Genomic DNA, 10,160 nt, shown 5'->3' with positions numbered 1-10,160 from the left:
GGACTTTCAATCACTTTCAGAAAGAAACGTTTGACTCCTAATGGTTTCAACCATCGGGTGGGTTGAATGTGACTGGACACACTAATATTCTGCGAATTAAGCTGTTTTAGTATAATTTTTATTTTGTTTGTGAAAAGAGCAGGGATGGCTCAGTGTTGACTGCGCACTCTCCTCCCACCAATGATACCTGGGTTCGATTCCCTAACTTGGCCTCACGTGTGGATTGAAGTTAAAGAACTTAAGTCAAGTCCGGTCAAAGAACATTTGCAGCTCATTAAATTTATGGTGTGTTGCAAACTGATTTAAAGGTGTGTTATTAAAGGGGCTAGGCCACGCTATTTTAGGTAATTATGAGCTCTAAACTTCAAATTGGCAGAGGAAGAGTCTTTTATTTGCAAAATCACGGCCACATAACAACTGAGAATGATTTTCCAGCTGTGTAAATGACATTTTGATATAGACTGATATAAATCAGTTTGAAAAAAGGTGGGCCGACGTTTTTCAAATTTACCCAAATTCAATCCATTTCAATCCTCTCCAGTTTTGTCCATCCATGTCCCTTCTTGGCTTCCCTGTATTTTTTAGAGTTCTTCTATAGTTTTGAACAGTTATTTTGATATTCAGTTAATTGTATGACCATTCGATCAGTGTTGAAATTGCCTAAAATTGCGTGACCTAGCCCCTTAATAAACACAAAGGTGTGTAATTCTTACACATCTTATGTGTTTCCTTACACAGGATGGTTTTCTTGAACTGTGAAATAAAACAGTGAAAAAGTGTGTCACCACTACACACCTTGTTGTGTTAGGGAACTCTCAAGGTGTGTTATGAAAACACACCTTATTTAAGAGTGTATTGGTTCTCTACTCTGCTACAAGAGTTTTTTTTTTTTTTTTCGGGGTACTCCGGTTTCCCACCCTTCATAAAAGCCAACCAACATGTATGAGTTGAGCTGATTTTATTGCTTTATAGTGTTCGCAAATCTTGCCCCAGCGCTAATTACAGTTAACCTTTAAATGAAAGTGATAACGATGATGGTGATTATTATTTCCTTTCCGCAGAGCCCATGTGAGAGTCATCCATGCAAATACGGAAAATGCAGTCCGCTTTACCATACAAATGACTACAGATGCGACTGTCTTGACGGAAGCTTTGCCAAAAGCTGTCTACCTGGTAGCTCTTTAAAATATTTAACATTTTTTCCATAGCATTTTTATATTGGAAGACCATAGAAAATTATTGTGCTTCTATCACGTTTTGTTTTCTCTAAATATCTGCGTCGTCGAGAGAGTTTTACGTTCTCCTTTTGCTGTTAAATGAAGTGGAAAAAGGCGATCGTGTGTGGTGAAGAGTAGATAGAAAATGCACTCTCGGTTGCTCACTCCTTTTCTTCAGTTGCAGATTCCCATTATTTTGCAACCCTACAACGAAAGAGTTTAGATCGCTAACTGTAAATACGGTACACTAATACCTTGAAATAGTACAACTTAATAAAACCTAATTGAAATAAGGCATTCTCTCACTTAGCTGCACAAATACCGCATTTCAAATATACATTCATTTGGTTCATCGAGTGCGTCAAGGCAACGCATGAACCAAACAAATTGAAATGTTTTCGCAGCTCAGTTGGTAAAGCAATGCACTGCTCGAGTCCCTTTGAGGCCAGCTTCATTTTTAAAGTGTCTATTAGAACCAATTGCTAAAAAGATGTCCGCTGAGCTAATTACGCGGATCATTTCTCTCGATCTCGTCCATAACCCGCAATAGCTTCAAATATGCATTCATTTCATTTAAGGACTAATGTCATCCTAGCAACAAAAAAATAATTTCATCACTTTCCCACAACAGAAATGTCGCTGACGTTTGAAGAAGCATTGAGGGCACTTTTTTTCGTTATTATACAGTAATATCGAGTTAATAAAGTTATTGGACCAATTTCTAAAAATGTTTGTTAGACACTTGAATAAAACGCGCGTTCTGATTGGCCAATTGGTCATTTACCATTTGCCCATGGGTGCACGCTCGCTGATGACGACGTACAGCTGACTTGCGATCAAACCTTCCGTGATTGTGGAAAGAAGAAAATCTAACCTAACCTCTTAGAATAGGGGTGAACCTCTACAGAGCTCAAAATAGAATGATATGGCCCTAAAGATTAATCAGCAGTAGAAAAGGAATATTGAAGGTCTTTAAAAAGCGACGAAAGAGCGTTTCGTGTTTGGACTGCTTCGATTTCCAAAACACAATCTGAATTCTGCTCAAATATTGAAGCCGAATCGCGGAATTGAAATGGATTTTACGAGACCAGAGAAGATGCTACAGGAAGGTAAATGGTGTTTTGGAATGGCGATTTTCTTTTTGAAATTTATTTCATCGGCCATTTGAGCTGAAATAGTTTAAAGTCGTTTTTTTTTGGCTTGGAAAAGTCGCGCTGTTTGCGATAGGTTGGTTGCTTTCAACAGAGGCGAAGCATGTGCAAAGACAGCGTGTTTGTGTCGACGCTCGCAAGAAAATCGAAATGTCTGCTCTTCTAAGAGCAAATTATCGTTGATTCCAATAAAATTTTTGACCATTTTGTCTTGTTAATTCATAGTTGTCTTTAGAAAGCAAAGTTGTGTTGACATCGACTATTAACCAAACTTGATTTATGAAAAACACGCGAAATACGTAGGAGTGGTGTTGACGATTATGTTATAAAACAATTGGTAAACGGCTCAGCGTGCACTGTTAGAGACCTTTAGCATCAGGTTGTTCGCGGGAAACCGCAAACCGCAGTTTACAGTTTCAGGTTTCCTGGCTTTCGAACTTTAGCAAGGAGTTCGGCTTGATGCCGCCATGTTGTTTTTTTGTTAAGTGGAAGTTGATCACTTTGATCGCCCAAAAAATATAAATACTTCATTCATTCGAGTTCAAAAATCTAACTAGCACATAGAAGGTGGATATAGAAAGCCACTTCGTGCTTTTAAACGTGAGGTTGTACAATTTTTAGTGGCAAAAAACCTCGCCGTTAGTTACTTACTGCTAGTTGCCTTCTCCGCGGTTAAAACGTGAACTGCAAACCGCAAACGCCACGGCAAGACCTTGGTCACGTGATATATTGCGGTTTGCGGTTTCTCATCAAAAACCTGATGCTACAGGTCCCTATTGAGCTATGGTGCACTTGGGAGTATGCTAAGCACTGAAACACTCGTGGTTAGCAATCTCCCGCGTGCACCATAACTCAATAGCGCACGCTGGGTCGTTTACCATTTGTTAATTATTATTATTATTTTATTTTATTTTTTTTAATTGACATTTTGCTCCACACGTCATACTTAAATTTAACTTAAAGAAAGGGCTATATTATCCTAAAAAAAATGAGTCCATTATTCTTTTATTATTAATTTTTGTTATTTCTTAGTTTACCAAAATTGTTCCGTCGCTCCCAGTAAAACCGGCAATTACAAGATTTTGGACAAGCAATTGCAACCGTTCTCTGTTTTCTGCGACCAAATAAATGATGGAGGAGGTTAGTCCGAAATAATGAGGCTGAAGGTTGGCTTTTATGCACAATTAGTGATTCTTAACAAGAGAAAATGAGGGGACAGAGAGAGAGGCTCAAGGCGTTGGCCGGGATATGTTATGTCCACGAAAGTTATTTTTAGACGAGCGGAAGCCTTTGTTCTAGGGGAAGTCTGTCTTCCGAGATGTCCGCATGCAGTCTTGCTTCGCTCTCAGGTTCTTAGTGAAAGGAGAAAATGATGGCGCACGTGGAAGGCTGATGAATATGTATTTTCTTTCAAACATCGAGCCGAGGTTGGCCTGCATGCGGACGTCTCGGAAGACTTCCGCTCGTCTAAAAATAACTTTCGTAGACATGACATATCCCAAGGGCTGGACCGGGAGCCTCCTTCTCTGTCCCTTCATTTTCTCTTGTTCTTAATTAATAAAGAAAACAATTATTGGCCACTTTAATTTGAGGTTGCTCGTGAGACAGGGTCGAGAGCCTTGTTGAATTGCATCGTGGGACTGTTTTGGGGACGCACTTTCATCACTGCGTGCGCGGTTCAAGAACTCAAGTTGCAAGATACCGATATACCAGGAGCTGAGCTTCCTAAACTGCCAAAATATTGTACAATGGCAGTTTTAAAAGGATGGCTCCCTTGACAAGGTACAACTTGTCCGGTAAACGAAAAGATTTGATCAAAAGATTAGTGAAATGTGGTACTTTAGATGTTTACGTAAGGTAAAGATCTAACCCGAAGTTCATTGTTATCGTAAAAGAATATACGAAAGTCTTTTTGCTTTACAGAGTAAACGAATGCATAAACAGCGGCTCGTCCCCAAAACAGTCCCACAATGCAGTTCAATAAGACCCTGGACCCTGCCTCTCACGCAACTTCAAAGTGGCCAATCTGTTTCTTTAACCTGCGTAGCACGCGTTTCCGTGGGGAACATGGACGATTTGCGATGTTTTGGCCGCATATACATACATACTTAATTGACCTCTCCCCATAGGGGCTTTTCAGGACCAATAAAACGGAATCAACGAAACAACAACAACTGTTAAGAATCGCAACTGTCCGGAGGGAAGCCAGTTAGCTATTCACAGATGCAGCAGCGAAATTGAACCAGGGACTACTAGGATCGAAATCAACGAGTCGTTAGAGCAAGTCTTGAAACCGGGATCTCAGGATCGCAAGACAAGCGCCTGACCACTGAGCCACACTGCCTCCTGAATGATATTGGGCGACCCTAAGTACTGAGATTATTGTATGTTTTCCAACAGAAACGCTTGTTTCTCAGGCTATTGTTTGCTTGGCTCCTAGCTCCGTTACTTCATTTTAATTTCTTGCAAAAGTAGAGTTCATAAAATAAACTGTATCACTTAAAGAGATCTGCCCCTAGTCATCCGGCAATTTTTATTTGCAGTTTAGGGTTTTGAGAGGACAGGAAAAACAATTGTAATATGCATGAATGAGAAGAGGAAAGGTTTCTGATTAAAGTTTTAAAGTGTCCATGTGACCAAAAAATCAATTCTTATTTTTCTTTGGAGTTTAAAACTATGTTAACTAAACACTAAGTGACCAAAGTCTTAAACCTTGATTTTAAAAAGATACCCTTGTTTATTTTAAGTGAAATTTTCCTATTTAATGGTCCGCCATTATTAACTTTAAGATCTTGAGAGAGCTGATCGAGGAGAAAATAACGTCAAGGCTCATTAGTTTAAGAATGCGACGCGTGTGTACGACGAATATATCATTAAACTCAAGTTTTGCCTATATAATAAGGTGCATTCAAATAATGATGCTATAATTTTAAGCTAGTGAGTCTTTGACGGCACCGCTTTCCCTGCATGTCACAATGTAGGATGCCTGAAAGGTTTTATTAGATCGATTCGTACGTTGAACGTAGTCAGAGATGTTAATTTTGGTAATCTATACTGCAAAAAGTAAAACTAACTTATTTGCGATTAACGAATTATTCTTATTCTTGTATATAGAGTCTCTTTAACCTTAGTACTCTTAGTTCTGTAAATTGTGATTTACTTTATGTTTTTTTGTTTTCCAATTGATTATATTTATACACGACCCCACAAGCTGATAGCTTTACTTACCATCGTGTATAAATAAAAGTTTTATGTTATGTTATGTTATCAACCATCTAAGTGAGTAATGGTGGACCTTGAAATGCAAAATTTACACTGAAAGTAAACGGCCTTTGAATAAAAATCAATGCTCAAAATTTTGCCAGTCAGGTGTTAAGCACTTTAAGAGGGCAAGATTACAATCGCGTTCATTTAGGGAGCTTTCATACGCAAAAAGAAAAAAATAGTCAGCCCTTTTAAAAACATAGTTTTTGAATTGCCATACTTAGGTTGGACAATGGTATTTAAAGCTGTTAAAGGCGTCACCCAGCCCCTCGTTGGCCCCTTATGGAATTCAAATGAAAACATGGCAGAAAACATCACAGCTGCACTAGACACAACAGCAAGTTATCATGGGCACTATAAAAATCGCATCGTAAACAACTGGCGTGAATTTGATCCACAAGAGGTACGATATATCGATGTTTACTCAGGAACACTTGACAATTATTCAATGAGCCCGCGTTGGATACGAGATAGTAAATAGCCAACGACGCGCGAAGCGCCGAGCTGGCTATTAACAATATCGTATCCAACAACGGCTAATGGAATAATTGTTTTATAAATTCTCAACCTTCGCTTTTGCCAAATTTGATCTAAGTTCAACAAACGACCGGAAAGTGACGTGAATTTCCGGAGCCAAAACGTTTATGCTGAGCGACATTTGCCGTATTCATTTCCATATAAGGTCAAACGCAGGTATAATGGCTGATAACCGAGATCCAGTGAACCAATGACAAAGCTAGAATTGCATTATTCGAGGTTGAGAATTTAATAATCAGGGAAACTCGAGAAAAATCCGAATGCTTCTCTGCAGGAGTTGAACCTAACTTGTCTACGACGTGCAGTGATCTTCCCATTACGGTTCGGAAGCTCTACCACTGAGCTATAGGAGACATGGGATGTACTTGACCCATTAAACTAGGTTCAGCGGAAAATTGCCCCATCGTACTGCTGCGGGGATCTAAATTGTCGAAATGGAGCACATTTGCGATTGTACCTGAATATATTATGTATTTTAATCCAGGTGAATGGAATGAAGAGATCAATTTATCTAATTTTACTCGGGATACTCGGAGATACAGTGGTAGAGCTTCCGAGCTAGTAATTGCCAGGTGGTAGGTTTCCACTCCTGCAGACTTGTAAATCTTTGTTATGGACTCCTGATAATGTATTTTACCTAAGCTAAGTTCGGCCGTTACCTAAATTATACAGCTCCCTATGAGAGCACACGCAGGTCGCTAGCGACAATCATAGCTGTATCATAATCCAAAGACACAATCGTAGATCACAAACAAAACCACCAGGGTATCTTTATATTCCAACAAAGGTTACACTTTTTTCAATCCCGTTTTGTCCTTAATTTACTTTACGCTGCAGAAGTCCCTCGTAAAAGGAGCAATAACCCTGGAATCAAGTTTAATAGTAAATCTCTGCTCTTATCACATTTATTGTCGTAAAACATTTTATTATTTCGTTAGATCAATTAATAAAATTTAAAAGGAGTTGCCGTATTTATTGTTTTCGTTTTTTTTGGCTTTTGTTTAATATTGTGCTATGTTTTTCTCTACTTTCTGAGATTTCATGCAGGATAATTATCCACCCTTAACTCTTTCAGGCACGCCTTGTTTTGTACCAGAATGGAAATGAAGTTCTGTCAATGAAGTTCAACGCCTCTGGCACCAGTAAGCTGGATTGGTTCTCCAAGGATAACCTGCTTTCTTCTCCATGGATTGACCTTAAAAATGCTAGTAGTTTGCAACACTTTGAAATAATGGGTTCATTTAATCGATCCTTTGAGATCAGTCACAAATACGGAGGTTGTCCTATGGATACTGGATGGCTAGTCATTGGCGGCACAGGTTGCGCCTGGGAAAGACACGACCGCAATATCACTCCTAGCATTCAGTTTAGCAAACTGAATGGGGTCATTAATAGGAACGAGTTTGGTAGGATAATTTTACGTTCAAGGTGTTTAACCAAATTATAATAGCAAACCACTAAATGGGGACACTATCACTATCACTATCACGATATCACTCCTTGCATTCAGTTTAACAAGGCGAAAGTAGTCATTAATAGGAACGATTTTGGTAGGATTATTTTATGCTCTCGCTCTCCAACTGAGTTTAATTAATTAGAAAAATTAAGTTGTTAGAGGAAGATGACTTGACTTAGCGGACACCCCATTATTAGATTCACCACTTTTTTTAAGGACTGACGTCAAACCTCAACACTATATTCAAACAACACAATTGCAGTGTATGGCACCAACGTGACGCTGTTATATACATTACAATGTTTCATTGGCTCACACTCATTTGCTGGCATCCTGTTAATACCAATAATTTGTTCAGCGTATAAAGTGGCGGCTTAAGAGTCCTTCCGCTGTCCATTACGTTTTAGTCGAAGCTTCGAAATGTAAGCTGTTTTCTGGTTAGTGAGTAGTATTTTTTTGCATCAAGCTAATGTACCATGTCTTGCGAAGTGTACCTGATTACTTGCCCTATGTTGGAATTTATAATTAAATCAGAAGCTTTTGTTCTTTTCTTGCTTGTACTTATATTTACCTCGTTGGTGACACGAGACACAGCCTTTCGAAGAAATACTGTTCATTCCTTTAAAGTGGTGAAAACAAAAAGACGTGCAACGGCGGACTTGCAGTTATTAAATTGTTGGTTATCTCTGGCCGGCTTATTTCAATTGTATCCATAAATGAAGACATTCTTGTAAATTAAAGATTCAGAGAAATTAAATTTCTTCTCTACTAACGCCTCTTTTAAACCCCGAGCCCCACATCGAGTCACTGAACCCTGACTTATGATCAGTGCCTCCACTGACATAAGGCACTATTTCGTACTATTGACCAATTGGAGCCTACAGTTATCACTTTTCTTTCCTGCGTTACATCGTTCAAGTAATGTTGCAATTCAAAGTATACCGAGTTTTGTGTCTTTTTTATCTTGCAGCCAATGTTGGGATCGCTGATGTGCTTGCTGTGTTCATCCGTTGAGGGCAATACGAATGTCTGCAACTTGGGACTGAAAAGCCGTGTAACAGGGACTATTAACTTATTATTAAATACTCTTCGCCTTCGATTGAGTAGAAGCATAGTTTGTTTTAGACATCGCTTGGTCAATTGTGTAATTTACCCTGCCAACATTATTATCTCCTAATTGTAACGTTTACTTCACAAACCTTTTTTTGATTCACTGCCTAATTAATAACTGTGCTAATTCTTCCATCCTAAATTGATCCCTTTTAATAATTTTATCCTACATGGATAAGGTGCCTAACATATAGAATTCGTTTCGTATTGTCAAGACAATTGTTTTGTTTGTTTGTTTGTTTGTTTTTTTTCCGAAGATGATTGGTGTTTTTACTGTCGCCTTTTTTGGTTTTGTTTTGTTAATACATTTGTTATGATGATTTTCATATTTATGCGCCTAAATTCTTCGGCTACCGTAGATGAAAAAAAAAAAAAGGAAGCTCAACAAGCGTGCACCGCGAAAAAGTTCGAAGCTCATTCACTGGCGTTTGTAACATGAAGCGTTATGTAATCGAAACCAAAGAAAATAAAATTAAATTAAATAAGAGTGGATTTTAAATAAAGTGAAAGAAGTATTATTGATCTTAGTTTTGAAATTTCCAACACATAATATCAGCAGTGGCGGGCAAAGCTATAATACAAACATTTGATTTTCAGTATTGTTACAGTGTCAGCAGAGCTGTTAGAGACAGAAAAGGTCCCCGTTTTGAGCAACAAACAGAAAATTATTTGGAAGATTCTGAACATTCGAATAAGCAGAAAAGTACAATGTAACTGAGCCTGCTATGAGGTACGTGGGGACGGCACAATCAGATAAAATACTTAAGGAAAACCCTACGCTCTATAATGATTGAGGATACTCCTTATTACTATACTAGGTCCTGATATTTCTCTAAATTTTCTTTTTCTTTTCATCCTACACCCAAGTACTTTTGAATATCATCCTTTAAGGACGGTGCCTACTATTGTTGTTGAGCATACGTTCTGAGCATCTCGAGATACTCAGATTTCATAAGGGTGATGGCTTTTCCCGCATATTCAGTAAACAGCGCTAGAATACTTTTGAATTAGTAGGCACCGTCCTTAACTTTGGGAGTTGCATGCACATTCGCCAGTAATTTGAGGTTCCCATTCTCTAGGAGACTCTCTGGCACAAGCTTGTACCATTTGACCACTTGCAAAAATCCACATTTCTACTTTAGGTCCCAGTGCACTGCCCTGGCAATGTAATCTAGCCGTCCCATTCATTTTACCTCAAACGATTTGGAACATGCACTCACGATCTGACCAAATAAGTTGCCCGATGAAAATTCCGCCCCTGGGGCTCTTCTCGGCCTTCTCTTCGATCTGATTCTTTCTTATTGTCTGGCCATCTTGAGCATCAATGATTAGGGATCCAGTTTCCCTATTAAGGCATTCCCTCTGAAGGCATGCGTTTTCGTCCCCACTAATTTTACTCTCATTCGGCCACAAAGACTAGCCATA

At 38.8% G+C, this 10,160-nt stretch overlaps 1 protein-coding gene across 3 annotated transcripts in view; it reads left to right on the top strand.

Moving 5' to 3' along the window:
- LOC138051875 (uncharacterized) overlaps nucleotides 1-9,238 on the top strand; it is an 18,114-nt gene extending 8,876 nt beyond the window's left edge. The window contains exons 3-7 of one of the 3 annotated variants that reach the window (XR_011132934.1): nucleotides 1,062-1,173; nucleotides 3,401-3,508; nucleotides 5,857-6,035; nucleotides 7,245-7,719; nucleotides 8,596-9,238. Coding sequence is in view for 2 of the 3 variants with exons in the window: in XM_068898167.1 (XP_068754268.1) it covers nucleotides 1,062-1,173; nucleotides 3,401-3,508; nucleotides 5,857-6,035; nucleotides 7,245-7,575; nucleotides 8,596-8,639 (774 nt within the window). In the remaining variant the exon portion in view is untranslated. The remainder of the gene's footprint in view (nucleotides 1-1,061; nucleotides 1,174-3,400; nucleotides 3,509-5,856; nucleotides 6,036-7,244; nucleotides 7,720-8,595) is intronic. The other 2 variants (XM_068898167.1, XM_068898168.1) reach the window with 2 other exon arrangements.
- The last annotated feature ends 922 nt before the right edge of the window (nucleotides 9,239-10,160 follow it).

Source organism: Montipora capricornis, chromosome 6, assembly GCF_036669925.1.
Source record: "Montipora capricornis isolate CH-2021 chromosome 6, ASM3666992v2, whole genome shotgun sequence".
In the NCBI taxonomy this organism is placed as follows: Eukaryota; Metazoa; Cnidaria; class Anthozoa; order Scleractinia; family Acroporidae; genus Montipora; species Montipora capricornis.
This window is presented reverse-complemented; position numbering and strand designations above follow the sequence as displayed.